This window comes from Scyliorhinus canicula, chromosome 9 (genome assembly GCF_902713615.1).
Source record: "Scyliorhinus canicula chromosome 9, sScyCan1.1, whole genome shotgun sequence".
Classification (NCBI taxonomy): Eukaryota; Metazoa; Chordata; class Chondrichthyes; order Carcharhiniformes; family Scyliorhinidae; genus Scyliorhinus; species Scyliorhinus canicula.
The window spans coordinates 64,359,055-64,378,902 of record NC_052154.1 but is presented as its reverse complement, the minus strand read 5'-3'; the positions used below and the strand labels follow the sequence as shown (position 1 = coordinate 64,378,902).

Genomic DNA, 19,848 nt, shown 5'->3' with positions numbered 1-19,848 from the left:
TTGGGGAGAGTGGTTGTATGGGTTGGGGGGGTTTGGTTTGTTATGGTTTGTTGAGGTTTTGATACATGGTTTGTGGTTTTGATTGCTATTTTGTACATGTTGCATAAAATGTTAAAAACCTAATAAAAATACTTTAAAAAAAGTAATGGGGAAGTGCTCCATTTAGTACTGCTAACATCCTTCATACACACAAATGTAAGGTTGCCAGAATTCACTTTTTAAACAAGTTTCTAATAGCTTTAGTGAAGTGTCAAGTAAAAAATAGTCTACAATGGATAAATGTGTCTTTAGGAACTTATTAATTACCCAGGCTGATATTTCTAAAATATCTGGTAATCAATATGTACCATTCCACATTTCAGGCTACAGATCCTATTCTGATGGGGAAAAGAGCTTCAGCGTTGTCAATCTTTCACTCTGTGGCCTTTGTCTGTAGCCTCAGCATAAACCAGTATCTCAAATCTATAGGCAGATAATGAGAAATGTACACACCACCAAACTTATGCCCTACAGTGGCCAAGTAGTTAGCACTGCTGCCTCACAGAGCCAGGGACCCGGATTCAATTCCAACTTTGTATTTTCAGTTTGCACTTTCTCACCATGTCTGCGAGTGCTCCGGTTTCCTCCCACAGTTCAAAAATGTGCAGGTCAGGTGGATTGGCCATGCTAAATTGCCCCTTAGTGTTCCAGGGATGTACAGATTAGGTTACAGGGATAGGGTGGGGACGTGGGCTTAGGTAGGGTGCTCTTTCAGAGGGTCGGTGCAGACTCGATGGGCCAAATGGCCCCCTTCCGTACTATAGGAATTCTATGGTTCTATGGTACTGAGCAGAAAAACTCACCCTCTGATCTATGACACTCTTTTGTTCTACTTGTCTCCATTTGTCCTCTTGCCCTGACAAGGGTTCTTGCTTTTCTTGGCAAAGGAGTCTTTAAATCTGCTGTTGATGACAATAATATAGTGCATGCTTGATTTAAAACAACATGGCATAAAATGGAGGAGTTACTGGCTGCCAATGTGTTCAACAAGTGAAAACCATTTGACCCACGAAGCGCAACTCCACAAATAGTGCACAATTTACACCCAATTGGAGTCAACTCCAGTTAGTTTGCCCGGGGAAGGTTTAGTATAAATACATTGTAATTTTGACAAGTTATCAAGTGAAACTCCAGCCTCTCTGATGGCCCATCATTTTCATGGACAGATACTGTGATGCATTTCTCAGTCGATACCATGTTAGCTGATTTCAGCCAGAGTAGCAGCCGGATCCATCAGCATCTTTTAATTGAGGGGGGGGGGGGGCACAATCATGGAGGGTTTCCATGTCAAGAATGGCCACATCAGCTCACCACCAGAACGCTACCAGCTGCCACACCTGACCACCTTCGGAAAATGGAACAGTCTTCCCAGAGCATGGTCGGCACGGTGGCACTTCAGTTAGCACTGCTGCCTCACAGCACCAGGGACCCGGGTTCGATTGCAACCTTGGGTGGCTGGATGGAGTTTGTACCTCCTCCCTGTGTCTGCGTAGGTTTCCTCCAGGTGCTCTGTTTTCCTCCCCCAATCTAAAAATATGCAGGTTAGGTGGATTGGCCGTGCTAAATTGTTCCTTAGTGTCCAAAGACGTGCAGGTTAGGTGGATTGGCCATGATAAATTGCCCTTAGTGTGAAAAAAAAAAGAAAAAAACCATTAAGTGGGGTTTCTGGGTTACGGGGGTAGGGTGGAAGCGTGGGCTTAAGAAGGGTGCTCTTTCCAAGGGCAGGTGCAATCTCAATGGGCTGAATGGCCTCCTTCTGCACTGTAAATTCTATGGTTTTATGACTTACTTTCACCCTCTTAGTTCCTCGTGTGGTCCACAGAGGCAGGCTGGAGAAGTGCTATCGGAATCTAACTGCTACTTTATGGCTAGCTATGGGGAAACAGCATGGGGATCACGGGATGAATAACTACTGATTTTCATTTTGCTGCTTCAAGTGTTCAACTTTTCCTTAAAGGATGAAAATCATCTCCGTCTCAGAAAACAAATCCTCAACAAATTTAAAGAAATTTCTCCCAATTATTTCACTCTTCGGTACAATTTTAAATTGGTAACTGCTTATCACTGATTCCCCAACTACAGAGCAAATATTCTTTCCATATTCACTCTTGCAAATGTTTCCTAGTTTTATAAAGTTCCTAATCATTGTGGCTGAGTGTAAATGGAGAGATATATGGGAAGTGAGGAGACTAATGCTCCAGAAAAGAGCAGCGAGAAAGCAGGAAAATGGGAATGACAAACATATCGGCTATGATTGAATGTCGGAGCAGACTCAATGGGCCGAATGGCCTAATTCTGCTCCTATTTCTCATGATCTTATGGCGCACACACACTAAGCTGAATCATATCATTCTGATGTTCCGAAATTGAATGATCAACAGGAACTTCATATGGGGGCTTATGCTACAAACCACATTCATATTCATTAGCCCCTGATATATAGAACATACAGTGCAGAAAGAGGCCATTCGGCCCATCGAGTCTGCACTGACCCACTTAAGCCCTCACTTCCACCCTATCCCCATAACCCAATAACCCCTCCTAACCTTTTGAACACTAAGGGAAATTTAGCATGACCAATCCACCTAACCTGCACACCTTTGGACTGCGGGAGGAAACCGGAGCACCCGGAGGAAACCCACGAGGAGAATGTGCAGACTCCGCACAGACAGTGACCCAGCGGGGAATTGAACCTGAGACCCTGGTGCTGTGAAGCCACAGTGCTAGCCACTTGTGCTACCGTGATGCCCACATATATATTGTCCAAATGCAATGAGGCCATTACCACAATGAGCAGAAAGACCTGCCTGTTCCGCAGGAATGGGGAGAGACAACAGAGGATCACCGCTGCCCACCTCAATGGTTGGTTTCAGATTGGCAGCGGCGAGTTGCATGCCTGGGGAGGGTGCCAGGGTGGGAGAAAGCCAAACTGCAGGAAGTAAATTAGTCTGAAAATAAATAGGAACTTAGTGGTCATTCTCCACATGAAAGAGCTGCCAATTCCCTACCTTCCGGCTGGACTGGGCTGCTCATCTGATCCAATTGTGCTTCAGAGACAGACAGAACTTTCATTTGGGTAAGGGGCTTCTCCTGGTGATTTATATCTAGAAATAGGAAAAAACACATTGATTAACACAGGCCCCAAAAAAAATGCTGATTTCCATTTCCACCCTTGTTGCAAATCCAGTGCCACATTCCATCCAGGTCAGAGAATTAAGTGACCTGTTCCTTTGATGCCTCCTTAGCAGTATTCAATGCAACTCTGAGGCACTCATGAGAGGAAAGCTCTTGGGGCAGATTTTAATGTTGGCCATTGGGGTATTGCCTGCCTGGGAGAAATGGAGATGTGTGTGGCATGGTGGGGGGTTGGGGGGCATATTGTTTCAATTGCAGAAAGTCCGATGGAATTAAGTGCCGCGGGTCTTTCACGGGGTTCAGGATCCTAAAGGCAGAGATCCCATCCGCCGAGAGGTGCCAGGCAATCAGAGGCCAGCAGCTTTTCAGTGCCACTAAGAGTGGCGGATGCTGTCGCTAAAGCAACCAGGGAGAGGCCTACGATCGCCGAGGGACCCAGGGCACAGGTGAGTGAGGGCAGGTTGGGAGCTTTTGGCTGATAGTTGAGAGGTCAGAAGGAAGGGCAAGTGTAGCTCTCAAGAGGTCCGCCCCTCCCTTCCTAATGCCAAGTCCCTCGATTCCCACCCTCCCCTGCCCCAGGGTACACCTGCAGCCACCTGAGTTGGCCACTTCCCAGGTTCAAAATGGAGAAACACAAGGAATGCAGGGAAAATTGGACAATCCCAGAGAAACAAGCAGTTTGCAGACTTTTCCTGTGTATTCTGCCTGCAAAGACAGCCCTGAAACCAGCAGCCATACATATTAATGATCGATTACCGGGCACAATAGTAACAGTCAAAGGTGATCGAAGTAAAGCTAGACTCCTCGGCGCCAGCAGGAGTCCAAGACAAAAGAAGCAAACGGGCACCCAAGGACCGCCCAGCGATCGGGAAACAGCCCCAGTATTGGGGAATTCAAACCAATCGATTGGTATGGGATCCAATCGATTGGAAGTAAGCTCGGGGTCCGCCCAAAAGGGCGCAAAGCCCCTGAGGACTATAAGATAGAGCCCCCAAGGTCAGTTCACTCTCTTAGCCGGCCCTCCCAGCAGAACATCTTAGCAGCTCTCTAAGAACTTGACCATAAGAAGGAGAGGCCTGGTCAACTGCTGCACCAGTAAGTGTCCAGTCAACGCACGCTACGAGATAGATGCTCCTGACTCCTTAGTCTGTACCAGCTGGAAGCCTGCAGACTCAGGATCAAGCAAGAGGCCATTGTTCCCTAACCCAGCGGGTTCCCTTATCCAGATAAGTATTGGCCTATTAGTGGTAGGAATAGCCTAGTTTTTTAGTATTGTATGCATGAGTAGCAATTAACTGTGCATTAATAAACGTGTTTTGATTTGAACCTTACTAATTGGTGTATTGAGTCATTGATCTGAACTTGAACTTGAATCTCGTGGTGGTATCATAAGGATACCTGGCGACTCTAGAGCTAAGTAATAAAACAGAGCCAATTGAGTGTAAAGTGCACTCACCAGAACGAGCAACACACCCAACACCCACCTCCATTAAATTCTGCCATTCATCTCATCCTTCTACACCTGAGCTGGAGAAAATCTCAATGATAGAAACGGAGTTAGAATGAATGAACTGCAATGCTTAGCCGCTAAATTCGGTATGCTCTTAATTTGCACATTTTGCTTTTAATTTCTTACAGCCATAGAATATTTTCATGCACCATTTTAAGGAAAACCTCAAACATGCATGGTGTGTATGGATTCCAAGAGTTTTCCGAAGCCTATGATCAAAGAAGGCAAATATACTATGAAGTAAGATGGTGGAAATATGTTTTCTCTATGTTCCACAGGCAATAACTAGTGTATTCATGCTAACATCCTGCAATTTAGGTACCTTAAATCTAAGTTTGTCACCAGAGTTTCTTACTTTAGCTATGATCTCTTTACTTTGATTTGTACCATAAATAGTGCAAGTGACTTTGTGTGGTGTGGTATATTGCAACAATTGTCATAGGTTTTTATAATTGCCATGTATAGAACATAGAACATTACAGCACAGTTCAGGCCCTTCGGCCCTCGATGTTGCACCGACCTGTGAAACCAATCTAAAGTCCATCTACACTGTTCCCTTATCATCCATATGTTTATCCAATGTCCATTTAAATGTCCTTAGTGTTGGCAGGCAGGGCATTCCACGCCCTTACTACTCTCTGAGTAAAGAACCTACCTCTGACATCTGTCCTATATCTATCTCCCCTCAATTTAAAGCTATGTCCCCTCGTGCTAGACATCACCATCTGAGGAAAAAGGCTCTCACTGTACACCCTATCTAATCCTCTGATCATCTTGTATGCCTCAATTAAGTCACCTCTTAACCTTCTTCTCTTTAACGAAAACAGCCTCAAGTCCCTCAGCCTTCCCTCATAAGATCTTCCCTCCATCCCAGGCAACATCCTGGTAAATCTCCTCTGCACCCATTCCAATGCTTCCACATCCTTCCTATAATGCGGCGACCAGAATTGCACGCAATACTCCAAATGCGGCCGCACCAGAGTTTTGTACAGTTGTATGGTATTTGTTGTGCATACGAGTTGCTGCATTTGCAAGGAATTATCATTTGCTATGTGTTATAATTACTGCCTGTACTGAAATTCCACGGAAATGGCGCAGACCATAAAAATGGCGTGATAACAAATTACTTCCCTAACTATGTGCCTTTAACTCTTCAGCAACATTTCTGAACTTTAGAAAAAATGAAATGGTCAGCGGTACCTTTAGAAGGTGAACATTCTTCATTTTTCTTATTATCCTCCGCCTCGTTGTCCGGTTTTATCATTGATGTTATATTTGTTGGTGTATGCTTCTCACTGCTGGGAGCTTCATCTTGAATTATGCCTTTTTGCAATGCTATAAGCTTTCTTGGAACTGGTACAGGATTTGAACTCTGCTCTTTGCTCCCGTGTTGCAGATTTTTTCTGCGAGGAGGAGGAAGCAGGATTCTCTGGACCCCGCCTGATGTAACTTCTTGTCTTTTTGTTTCTTCTTCACTATCAGATTCTGCATTCTCAACTCCTGTGGACAATGGTCCTTCAGAATTCTCCTCTTTATCTGAATAAGGAAATGAAGATACTCACTTAAACAATATTCAAATATCTGGGGCGGGATTCTTTAATAATCTATGTCCACACCCCGGCGTGAAAACCGGCGCCAACCACTCCCACGTCAACACCCCCCGAAAGTGAGGGATTCTCCCCTTCCTAGGGGGCTATGTTGGCGCCGGAGTGGTCCACGCAGCTCCAGCCGGTACTGAATGGCCCCCGCGAGTTCACGCATGCACGGAACGGCCGGCGTGATTCCGCACATGTGCGTTACGGCCGGCGTGATTCCGTGCATGCGCGGTACAGCCGGCGTATTTACGTGCATGTGCGGGGGTTCCCTTCTTTGCGCTAGCCCCCGGACAATATAGCAGAACCCTACAGGGGCCCGGTGCGGAGTAAAATACGCCCCCACGGAACCAGCCTGCCTGCCGATCAGTAGGCCCTGATTTCAGTACAGGCCTAGGCTAGGACACCGTGGGGGCCCTCTCCGGGGTCGGATCCCTCGACCCCCTCCAGGACAGCCCCTGCACACTCACCTTCCAGGTCCCGCCATGTGGGACCCGAGTAATGCACGGCGGTGGGACTTGGCCAAACTCGTTGGCCACTCGGCCCATCGAGGCCCGGAGAATCGCTGGGGGAGCCGCTGTCAACGGTCCCGACCGGTGTGATGGCGATCCCGCGGGCGCCCGAAAATCGGCGCCAGAGAATGGGGAAGCCAACATCGGGGATGGGGGCGGGGTGCGACCCGGCGCCGGGTCGGAGAATCCCGACCCTGGATCCTGGTTTCCAAAGTCTTTCTCTTCTTGCCTCCGTTCTTCTTCACAAATTACGTTTGTATTTACTTTTAAATTTGGAGTATCCAAATTTGTTTCCAATTAAGGGGCAATGTAGCGTGGCCAATCCACCTACCCTGCGCATCTTTGGCTTGTGAGGGTGAGACCCTCACAGACACGGGGAGAACGTGCAAACTCCACACAGGCAGTGACCTGGGACAGGATCGGCACCGTGTGGTAGCAGTGCTAACCACTACGTCACCGTGCCGCCCTCAAATGTCATTTGTAGCTGGGATAATTATTTATTGTGTCAAATTGTGCCCAGGATGGGCGAGCAAAGCAATGTTATTGCATTCCATCCGAACATTCCTAAACCTTTATTGTCATCTGCACAACATCCAGTTGAGATTGACTGTAAAAAGCGCCACTTACCTCAAAACCTACTGTTCAGGATGAAAGTTTTGTCATACCAAATCATGCCATCATTCAATTGCCTTGGTTTCAAGTCATGGATTCACTTGCAGAATGTGAATCTAACCTTCCAAACCCACAACCTCTACCATCTAGAAGAACAAGGGCAGCAGATACACAGGAACACCCCCACCTGGATGTTCCCCTCCAAGTCACTCACCATCCTGACTTGGAAATATTTACAGTTTCTTCACTGTCACTGGGTCAAAAACCTGGAACTCCTTTCCTAACAGCACTGTGGGTGTACCTACACCTGAGGGACTGCAGCAGTTCACAAGGTAACTCACCACTGCCTTCACAAGGGCAGTTAGGGATGGGCAATATATGCTGGTCTAGCCAGTGATCCCTGTGAAAGACATTTTTAAATGTCTCTGCAGATTTACTGCTGGTGTAATTGTTGATGACTGGGGATATTGGTGTGTCATTTGTTTCAATGCCGTAAATTAATCAATGATACAATATATAAATTCTGTACCTGCAATACAATACCTGTGTTTGTTAGTAGTTAGACACCTGTAACAGCTACTGCCCAATGTGTAACTAAACCATGCAGATTCCATAGTGAATTGACTCATTTCACACAAGGGAATGGGGGTCACTGCAATTGATCTCAGTGCCTCTGCATAATGGAAAAATCAGCCATAATTTCCACTCCTGATCATAATCCAAAGATCATTGCTAAAAATGCATAGGTGTCAATGTCAGATGACAAAGACAAACATGCGGTTGATTAGCCCCTTGTCGTATCCTCCAAATATCCCAAACATTCCACAAGGGATGGATTACTTTTGAAGGAGTCACTGTTGAACACGGAGTTAAAGTCAGGATAACATTTTGGTTGCAATAGGTCCACTGTGAAGTGGGCTGCTGAAAATCAACGAATGGGGGTGAAGAGAGGTATCTCTTGGTTGAGGTAAAAAGTGGTGGCTGACACCGTAGAACTTTAAGCCAGCAAGAAGCCAATATCTTCGGCACAACATTGAGGGCCGAAGGGCCTGTTCTGTGCTGTACTGTTCTAATTCTGTTCTAATCTTCAGGGAAAGGTGAGAAAATAAACACCTTGCATAACTTCAAAAAATCCAACAACTGCCAACTTCCACAGTGGACAAGTTTTAAAAGCTCGAGGAATATTAAAGTTTACCTGCATTACTGCCTGCACAGGTTTTAGCCATATTGGCTAGTGCACTAAGTTTCAGAGATTGAGGTGGAGGTTGTGGTTTGTTCTCTCCAGGCATTCCTACTAAACAAAACACACATAACTCCATTAAATGTAGAATAACTATTTTCGTATCTCAAACACAGCGTACATACATAGATACATAATACTTTTACAAAGGAACAGCTCATGACAAGTGTTAAGATCCCGACCAGACCCCAAACATGTTTTTAATTTTTAAAACTGTGAGGAAAGGAGTGATTCCACTGACCAATGGACATATGGGGCGGAATTCTCCGCTCCCGGGAAAAATCGGGAGGGACGTCGTGAACTCGGCCGAGTTTCACGACGGCCTCGGAGGCCGCTCCTCGCCCCCTATTCTCCCCTCCAGGCGGGGCGAGGAGCGGCGCTCCGTAACTCTCGGCCGCGGGGGCGTCGCGCCAAGAATGACGCGGCCGGTGCGCCTAATGACGTCAGCCGCGCATGCGCAGGTTGGCCGGCTCCAACCTGCGCATGCGCGGCTGACATCATGACGCTGACGGCACGAACCCGCGCATGCGCGGTAACCGTCTTTCCCCTCAGCCGTCCCACAAGATGTGGCAGCTTGATCTTGCGAGGCGGCGGAGGGGAAATAGTGCACCCGATTTGGACGCCGGCCCGACAATCGATGGGCACTGATCGCGGGCCTGTCCCCTCCTGAGCACAGTCGTGGTCCTCTTTCCTTGCTAGGCCACCTACCATTCCCAAACGGGCTTCTCACTCCCGTTTCATGACGGCAGCGACCAGGTCTGTTTGCCGCTGTCGTGAAATGCCCGCGAACGGCAGGGCGCTTGGCCCATCCGGGTCGGAGAAAACGGCGAGCGGCGATTCTTCCGAGCAGGGGGGGGGAGGGGGGGATGTAGAATCGCGGGGGGCGCCAGGGGGGCATGAAATTTGTCGGGGGGCCCTCCCGCGATTCTCCCACCCGGCGTGGGGAGCGGAGAATCGCACCCATGGTATATTGAAACAAACTTTATTATTAACACAGGATTACTACTGGATTGATATCACAGAAACTAGCTTACAATTCACAGTTAAACCATTCTTAACCCTAAAAGGAAACTTCTAACTGATACGATCTCTATCTCCAATAAAGTTAGCAAACACAGGGATACTTGCTCTCCTCTGGATAGAGATTTCTTGGAAAGACTGACGAGAGAAAGAAAAACCTATTCAGACACCAACTGCAAGTCTTGCTTTTGGGAGACTACTGCTTAATCTGACATCCTTTGGCAAAATCTCTTGCTTATCTTAAAGCTCTGAGTAAAACTAAAAGTTAAACTGGCCGCTACAGACCTGGCTCCTCCCATATATTACATCATCTTTAAACCATTCAGATCCTTTGACTTGCTCACCCAAGTTCAAACACAAAATGTTTCAAATTATCTACACTCCAGGGAATCTTCTTCCTCTCAACAAAAGTCCTTTCTTTGCAAACACATACATGGATGAAATGAATGATGATTTCACTTTTGTGACATCTTAATTGAACCATGTGCAGCACACCCTATCCAGCCAGAGATTCTGGATACCTTAGCCTAGGTTCTTCAATAATATTACTACAACAAATATATATACACCTGAACTGAGGCTTTTAAAAACATCACTACACCAGATATATAATAAAATGTACATACCAATATCTCACATTCATCTCATAAGATAAATGCAGATAACCCATTTCAGCTTGTTCATCTAAAATCATACAGTCCCTTATCACTGCATCCAGATGGGCGGCACGGCGGCCCAGTGGTTAGCACGGCGGCACAGTGGTTAGCACTGCTGCCTCATGGCACTGAGGACTTAGGTTTGATCTCTGCCCCAGGTCACTGTCCGTGTGGAGTTTGCACATTCTCCCTGTGTTTGCATGGGGGTCTCACCCCCACAACCCAAAGGAGTTCAAGGTAGGTGGATTGGCCACGATAAATTGCCCCTTAATTGGGAAAAAAAAATCACTGCACCCAGTTTCCCTCATCACTACATCGACTTTCTCTCATCACTGGATCCAGTTTTCGTCATCACTGCATCCAGTTTCCCTCATCACTCTATCCTGTTTCCCCATTACTGCATCCAGTTTTCCTCTTCTCTGCATCTAGATTCCCTCTTCACTGCATCTAGTTTTCCTCATCATTGTATCCAGTTTTCCTCATCATTATATCCAGTTTCACCATCACTGCATCCAATTTGCCTCATCACTGTATCCAGTTTTACCCATCACTGCATCCAGTTTCGAGACTGATGTGTTGATCATTCTTGATGCTGTGAAGTTTTCATTGACTAATTTCCTACTCTCAAGGTTTAGTTTGGGGTCGTGCTTTGTCTACGTGCTTTGTCTACGTGCTTTGTCTACGTGTTTTGTCTACGTGTTTTGTCTACGTGCTTTGTCTACGTGTTTTGTCTACGTGCTTTGTCTACGTGCTTTGTCTACGTGCTTTGTCTACGTGCTTTGTCTTCGTGTTTTGTCTTCGTGTTTCAGGCATGTTGCTTCGCAGTTACATTCCTTGTGAGCTGACACTTCATGGTTTCTTCAATGGTTCAGCTTAGCTCAGTCTCCTGGCACAAAAGATTTGATTTATGCATCAGTTTGAGAGCTCCATTCCTTCTGCATGGCTGAAATGGGCTTGAGGGGTGAGCCTGAGCAGTGCATTACACTGGTTCCAGTTACCCAGGTTAGATTAGGAGGGTTAAAACCACCTCGAACTCCTCGGCACAATGACCAGCAGTCCCCATCCCACCCCTCCAGGCCCCCCATGGGATCCTCCCCCCTCCCAGTCTACCAAGGCCCCCCTCTCCCTTCTTACCCTGCCATTGGAGAACTCGACTGCCCCCTGACTACCCTCCTGATCACCCCCCAACTCCATTTACCATCCCAACCTCCTGACTGTCCTCTATCCCTGACCACCAATGATGAAACATCTATGTCTTGTTACAGACGATTTATATCATTCTCACTTTTTGGCATATTTTGAAATTTTACTCATCTCCCAAATGTATAAGTCATTATCTATATACAAAGAATGGTCTGAGAATTGACCCTTGGGGAACACCATTGTCACCATCCACCAATCTGAAAAATCCCCTTTTGACCATGACCCACTGTTTTCTGTCTTAAGGTTTTATTCAAGCTGACAGTGACCTTACTGTTCCATGAGCTCCAATTTTGTTAACTAGCATTCCATGTGGGGTGCATTGTAATAAAATGCATATGGACAACATCCACTCATTCCCATCATCAACTTTCTCAGTTACTTCATCAGAACATTCAATTAAATTAGTCAACCACTGCCTTTTTACAAATCCATCCTGGCTATCCTTACTTAACTCAAACCTTTCTGAGTGCCTATTATTTTTTTATCTTATTACTATTTCTAAAATGTTACTCAGCACTGATGTTAAACTGACCGGCTTGTAGTTACTAGGAATGCCCTTATACCCTTGTGCAGGGTGTCATGTTATGCCACTCTCCAATCCTTCGGTACTTCCCTGTCCTTCGGCATGTCTCCATAGGGAAGATTCGAAGATTAGGACAATTTAAGTTCTTCAGCTATCTCCAACCTCACTTTCCTTTAGCAAACTGGGATGTGAACCATCCAGACTAAGCAACTTATCCACTTTAAGCATAGCCAGCCAAAGCATCCTGTCTATCAATTTGCACTCCATCCAATGCCTCTAACATTTCCGCTTGTGTTGATATTTTGTCAGCATCCTCTTCTTTATGAACACGAATACAATGTACTTATTAAGTATTCTAGCTTTGCTCTGCATCTCCAAGCATATGCCACCCTCTTTGTCCTTACTAGGTACCACACAGCCTCTTATTACCCATTTACTATTTACCTGCTGGTAGAAGAGTTTGGTTTCCCTTTTAGGTTGTTTGCCATTCTATTCTCATATTCTCTCTTTGCCAGTCTTATTTCACTTCCCCTTTCAACTTGCATTTGGCCCGATTCTTACTGGAAGACTTCACCTGACATGCAACCCCTTTATTTTTGGTTTAATCACATTCTTTATCTCCCTCATTGTCAAGGATCCCTGGCTTTGGTTTCCCTATCTCACCCCCTTGTTGGAATGTACCTAGTCTGTACCTGAAACATCCCCCCTTTGTTCTGTTGCAGTTTTCCTGTCAGTTTTTGATTCCATTTTACCCCGGCAGATCTCTTCTCATTCCACTGAAGTGGGCCCTCTTTCAATTTGAAGGTTCTACTTTAGATTGTTCCTTGCTCTTCTCCATTACTAAGCACTCTAACCTGGGAGTTTCCCCACAGACACTTTGGCCACTTGGCTTACCTCATTCCACACCGCCAGATCCAACAATTCCCCACTTCCTTGTTGGACCAAGAATATACTGGCCAAAGAAGTTCTCCTGAACAACATTTCCGAAATTCCTGCCCCTCCTTATCATTTACTCAAACATTACCCCAACTTGGGTAACTAAAGTCCCCCAGTATCCACCATTTGCACATCTCTGAGATTTCCCTGCAGATTTGCTCCTCTACCTCTCTCACTAATTGGGAGCGATTAGGAAACCCCAGAAATGCGATCATACTCTTTTTGTTTTGCAACTCTAACTAAATGCTATCCTTCCCCCCTCAAGTACATCCCCCTTTCCAACACTACAGGTTTTTATTAGGAGAATTTAAAAGAAATTTAGGTTAACCAAATTCTTTTTGAATTAAGGGACAATTTAGCGTGGCCAATCCACCTACCTTACACATCTTTTTGGGTTGTGGGGGTGAGACCCACGCAGACATGGGGAGAATGTGCTCATGAGGCGAGTTAGTGAAGTTTCACATCTGTAATTATTATGTGAATGCAGATGCAAGTTATTTTTTTGTATATGGTGGAACCTACTGTATTGATGTTTTTGCTGCTGTTTAAACATTTCTTTGAACAAACCTAATTTTTAGTTCTGGTTTAAATCAAAGTCTGTCAAAGTGCTTATTCTTCTCTGAAGTCCAGGAGGGCTGTTGTAATCTCCATCTGTGGTGGGAGTGCTATCTCCCAGTGTAGTTCACTAAAGAATCTAATTCAGTTCACAGAAATGGCTTGTGGGAAGGATTCTTGTTATTTCTAAAATGGTTTTTATTACATTTTATTGCATTAGACCCTCAGAAATTGCTGGGTTTAGTGACATTACTTTGCACCCAAGTTAATAGAAAGGAAGAACTATAATTGGTATAGTTTTTTTCTGGCCGTTTATCACGGTCTAGATTTTTGGGTACTTACAAATCCATTACTTTAGATCCTCTAAACCCTTTTCAGCTTTGTGTTTGAACTAGCCCTTCAAAAAGCACGTGTACATTGTACAATCCCGAGTGTCAAGTTGCTAATGCAATATAATCAGATTCTGTGGGTTCTGTTCTTTCCATGGAGGTTAGATCACTGTTTGCTGGAGTGCAATAAAATATGACAAATTTTTAAAAATAAATTTAGAGTACCCAATTCATTTTTTCCAATTAAGGGGCAATTTAGTGTGATCAATCCACCTACCCTGCACATCTTTGGGTTGTGGGGGGTGAAACCCACGCAAACACGGGGAGAATGTGCAAACCCCACACGGACAGTGACCCAGAGCTGGGATCGAACCTGGGACCTCGGTACCATGAGACTGCAGTGCTCCCACTGTGCCACCGTGCTGCCCTAAAATATGACAAAATTGATACTTCAGCGCATGCTAATTCCAAACAAAATGATCTGCTTTTAAAATAACTCTTTGTCCACTAAGATACCTGTTAAAGAAGTATCACATAATGAATTGCATCATTATTCATTGCATGCATCAGTATTGAACACCCCAATGGATCTCCTGAGTTAACTTGTACTTTACATTGCATTAATTCAATAGTAAGCCACCCATTGCAAGGAGTTTGTACTTTGCATTTTGTTCAGATTGTTTAAGTTAACCATGATTAATGTATACGTTGTCCAGACTCACATATGAAGAATGGCAAAGCACCAGATGGCTGCTTGCGTCATTAGCGACATACCCCACTAAAAAATTGGGCTGAAATTTCACAGCAAGAATGTTAAATTTGCAGTGGGACAGTCAGTTCAAAACAATTTAACTTTGTTAGTCCTCGTATGGGTGGAATGCTGCTAATCTCATCCTTGGTTCTCAGACACGTTCCACTTAAATTCTGCAGCTGCCTGCCAATAAATGCATGGGAAACTTGTTTAGCCTGAGTTTTCCTTTTCCCGTCTGGGTAAATGCCTCCTGTCTACTTAGTGCTTCCACCCAAAAGACCCGGCTGAGATTGGGAATTTGCATGGCAGCAAAGATTTTTTTTTAAATTTCCAATTAAGGGGCAAGTTAGCGTGGCCAATCCACCTTCCACGCACATCTTTGGTTTGAGGGGTTGAGACCCACACAGACACGGGGAGAATATGCAAACTCCACACAGACAGTGACCCGGGGCTGGGGTCAAACCCGGGTCCTCGGCGCTGTGAGGCAGCAGTGCTAACCACCGTGCCACCGTGACATGGCAACAAAGATACATGGCCCAGAAGGTTCAAACATTACATGGAAGTGTGACATTTAACTGTCCTTTCATGCTTTCTTAACACTGCCAGGAAAATATACATCAGATTCTTAAAAATTAATGTACAGACTACGTACAAAAAAGAGTAATCTGTACAAGCGGCGACTGAAAGGCTAGGAAAAGGCAGAGAACTATGTTCTCATACACTCAATGCAGCACCAAGAAATAAATTCTTCACCACTGATAGTGGGAATTTTCCAATCTAGGATACATGCTGTATTTGATTTGCATTTTTGAAATCGAAACAGCAGGAGCTGGGCTCTGATTCGACATTTACAAGCAAGACAGCCAGCAATGGACACCTAAATCCCATTAATACAGAGTTAAATCGGGCAGCACGGTGGCCTAGTGGTTAGCACAACCGCCTCACGGCGCTGAGGTCCCAGGTTCGATCCCGGCTCTGGGTCACTGTCCGTGTGGAGTTTGCACGTTCTCCCCGTGTCTGCGTGGGTTTCGCCCCCACAACCCAAAAAAAATGTGCAAAGTAGGTGGATTGGCCACGCTAAATTGCCCCTTAATTGGCTAATCTAAATTTATAAAAAAAAAAAAATAAAAAAAAAAATACAGAGTTAAATTTGATCCCTTGCTTTGATTTCAGAGATGAAACAACATTGCATGACCAGCTTTTGCTTGTGTTTTCATTTCATGAATGCAGAAACTGCATGCAGCAAATTGTGGTCCCAGTTGTGGTGATGCTGCTCAATTATACTAAGAACAAGAGGAGTTTTTTTAAGTAACGCCAATATTTAAATGATCATTTCAGTTTCCTATGTCTTACCATTAGAGTTTGTTCCATCTACTTCTGATTCTGCACCCTAAAAGGAAAGAATAAGTTATCACAAAGTATACATAGTGTCTGGTACGTGTATTTAGTGGAGTTTAATTCCATTTACCCAAAGCCATTAAACAACAGCCATTAAACAAACTCTCTGAAAACCAACAATAAATGGGCAATCAATGTTAATCCCTTTTTCAAGTCAGAAGATGATGATCATTTTCTTTTTTGGGTCCCTCCTGCATAATGCAGCGTCAATGGCTGAGCCGGGAACTTTCTCCCTGGCTTCTGCTAACGGGACTCTGAAACTGGTGGTGTTACAATACTCTCGTGAATCGCTTGCGTACCCTATGATTTCGAAATGTATTCGTGAAATTCACATGAGAAATTTAAACATAGCTTCCGACATGTTTCAATTTCACACTTACATAGTTAGCCATTAAAAATGGCCATAGGTTGTGCGACTTTCAAGTGAGTCTTCAGTGCTATCCTTTGTGAATAGTGATGAAGATTGTCAGAGAATACAGCAGGATATAGATAGGCTGCAAAATTGGGCAGAGAAATGGCAGATGAAATTTAACCCGGACAAATGCGAGGTGATGCATTTTGGTAGATCCAATTCAGGTGGGAGCTATAAAATAAATGGCAGAACCATCAGGAGCATAGCGACACAGAGAGATCTGGGCATGCAGGTCCACAGATCCTTAAAAGTGGCAGCACAGGTGGAAATGGTGGTAAAGAAAGCATCCGGCATGCTTGCCTTCATAGGACGGGGTATCGAGTATAAAAGCTTGCAAATTATGTTACAGTTATATGGAACGTTGTCCAATTCTGGCCACAGCACTACTGGAAGGATGTGGAGGCTTTGAAGAGAGTACAGAAAAGGTTTACCAGGATGTTGCCTGGTATGGAGGGTATTAGCTATGAGGAGAGATTGAATAAACTGGGATTGTTCTCCCTCGAGAGATGGAGGCTGAGGGACGACCTGATAGAAGTTTAGAAAATTATATGGGGTATAGATAGGGTGAACAGTTGGAGGCTTTTTCCCAGGGCGGAAATGACAATTACAAGGGGTCACAAGTTCAAGGTGAGGGGGGAAAGGTTCTGTGGAGATGTGCAGGGAAAGTTTTTTATACGGAGGGTGGTGGTGGCCTGGAATGCACTGCCAAGTGAGGTGGTTGAGGCAGATACGTTAGCGACCTTTAAGACTTATCTGGATAGATACATGAACAGACGGGGTACAGAAGGATATAGGCGGTTGGTCTAAAAAGGACACGTGATTGGTGCAGGCCTGGAGGGCCGAAGGGCCTGTTCCTGTGCAGTACTATTCTTTGTTCTAATACTGGTAATGCAACCATCCATAGGGGAGTACTTGACTGCAATTCAGGAAATTACTGTCCAGCCAATTGTCCTTCCCTCCTTGTGAATCTGTGTTATGTATGTGGACAAACCACCTGCCCCGGCCTTCCATTCTATCTAGGCATGGGCCTTTGAAATTTCCTGCAATACAAAGTGCTCCTTGTTGAGCTCATTTTACGATGGGTACAAAAAGAACCAATTTCACTGCATTATCACATGCTTCAAGGATGCAGGATAAACGTCTGACCGAAGATTGGAGTGGTCCACTTTGCAGGTGCCTGAAACAGTCACCTAAAAAAAGTATTAAGTCCCCTGCTTATGCTAACGAGAGGGCTGATTACCCACTTAGAACCCCAGCAAGAAATTAGGTTGGTCTGAACAGAACAGGCCTGGGGTGTTAGCTGTACTTCAAAACTAATTCACAAGCTGGGATTTCAGGGAACGGGGGAGAGGGGGAGAAGGGGGCGGGGGCGGGGGCGGGGGGGGGGGGGGTACAAGAGGGCATTTTAAATGCTGGGTGAGGTCTGCTAGGGACATAGGAACAGGAGAGGGCTATTAGCCTGTAAGCATGTTCCACAGTTCAATGAGATTATGGCTTATCTGAATTTAAGTCTACATAACATCTTTGTCCCTTTCCCTTAATACCTTTAGATAACAATAATCTATCAATCTCAGTTTTGAAATTAACAATTGATCCAGCACCTGTAATGGGAATGTCACTTTAAGAAATGTTTGTTTGCTCAAGTGGCTGCAGTGATGTCAGAGTGTGGGTGGAGCTGAGCTCTGGCTCTGCTTTTTAGTTTCGCTTTGGGGAAAAGCTTGGGTGTGTCTGTGTTTTTGGTTTTGTTTTACTGTTGGAGCTGAAGCCAGCCAAAGAAGGTGTAATTTTGATCCCTGCCATCTATAGATCATTTGGTGATTTCAATGTGGTGTTCTCAGTAGTGAAGTTAAGCCTGATGTCTTTCTGTTCAAAGGATTATTTTTGCCTCATGGATGTTGAAAGGAAAGTTTAAGTATTACTTAGAATGTTGTATTCTTTGGGGATTGTATTTGAATTGATGGTTACGAAGATGTTCACTGTATGTTTTAAAAACGTTAACTGAGTTCATAGAATAAACATTGTTTTACTTTAAAAATTACTACTAAATTTCTGCTGCACCACACCTGCAGAGTGGGTCATGTGCTTCCCATACCACAATCTAGTAAAAGTCGTGGGTCAGGTGAACTCCATGATACACTTTGAGGTTCTCTGAACTTCTACCACCCTTTGTGTGAAAAAGTGTTTCTTAATTTCTGTTCTGATAGAGCAGGTTCTAATTTCTTGCCTGTGTCGTGTTGACCGACACTCCTTGATAGAGGAAGCCGTTTCTCGCTATCTACCCTATCTGCTCCCCTCAGTATCCTGAAACTTTGATCAACTCATGGTGGTGACATGTAGGAGGAGGTCGCATGTTGGGTAGCTCCCGCCAGAGTCCTCGGTTTTTGGCCTTCTTCACCCACTGTTTGGTGGGAATTTGATTGGAAACCTTTCCCAATTGGACGTTGGTCATGAAAGCATTGCTCAAAGCCAAAGAAAGAATGTTTTGAAGAAAGGTGGGAGAGCTAGTCCGCTGGCAGAGTGGGGTTCATTGAGGAGTGCGGTGGGAGGAAATATGGCGAAGGTGAGCTCTCCGGGTGGGGCCGCTCTGATAACAATGGAAGCACTGGCAGAGGTGATGGTGGCTGAGTTTGAGAAGCAGTTCAGCAAGTATTTCGAGCGGCCTTAAGATGGCTTAAAAGGCCATGCAGTCAAGTAAGGCCCCGGGGCCGGATGGGTACCTGGTAGAATTTTATAAAAAGTTCTCAGTGATATTGGGGCCGCTGCTGGTCAAGGTTTTTAATGAGGCAAGGGACCGAGGGGTGCTTCCCAAGACCCCAGATGGCTACCATCTCCTTGATTTTAAAACGGGACAAGAGCCCGGAGTTGTGTGGGTCTTATACGCCGATCTCCCTTCTTAACGTGGATGCCAAACTACTGGCAAAGCTTTTGGTCACTAGGATTGAGGATTGTGTGCCGAGTGTCATTAGGGAGGACCAAACAGGGTTCGTTAAAGGTAGGCAACTGGTGGCGAATATAAAAAGATTGCTCAATGTGATCATGATGCCCTGGAGGGAAAGGAGGTGGAGGTAGTGGTGGCTATGGACACGGAGAAGGCATTTGACCGGGTAGAGTGGGACTACTTATGGGAGGTGCTGGGACGGTTTGGATTTAGGGTAGGTTTCATCGACTGGGTCAGGCTGTTATATGAGGCCCCGGAGGCGAGTGTGAGGACAAACAGGGCGACTTCCGACTGTTTCAAACTGCATCGTGGGACGAGATAGGGGTGCCCCCTCTCCCCACTGCTGTTTGCGCTAGCTGTAGAGCCGCTGGCAATTGCACTGAGGGCTTCAGGGAGCTGGAAGGGGCTGGTTCGTTGGGGGGGGGGCATAGGGTTTCATTGTATGCAGACGACCTGCTTTTGTACATTTCGGACCCGATGGCAGGGC

The 19,848-nt window shown here is 45.3% G+C and overlaps 1 protein-coding gene across 1 annotated transcript in view; it reads right to left on the bottom strand.

Moving 5' to 3' along the window:
• Positions 1 to 19,848, bottom strand: part of carmil2 (capping protein regulator and myosin 1 linker 2) — a 231,602-nt gene that overhangs the window by 13,790 nt on the left and 197,964 nt on the right. The window contains 5 exon segments of the mRNA XM_038805993.1: positions 843 to 941; positions 3,048 to 3,143; positions 5,885 to 6,220; positions 8,596 to 8,691; positions 15,967 to 16,003. Coding sequence (XP_038661921.1) covers positions 843 to 941; positions 3,048 to 3,143; positions 5,885 to 6,220; positions 8,596 to 8,691; positions 15,967 to 16,003 — 664 coding nt within the window.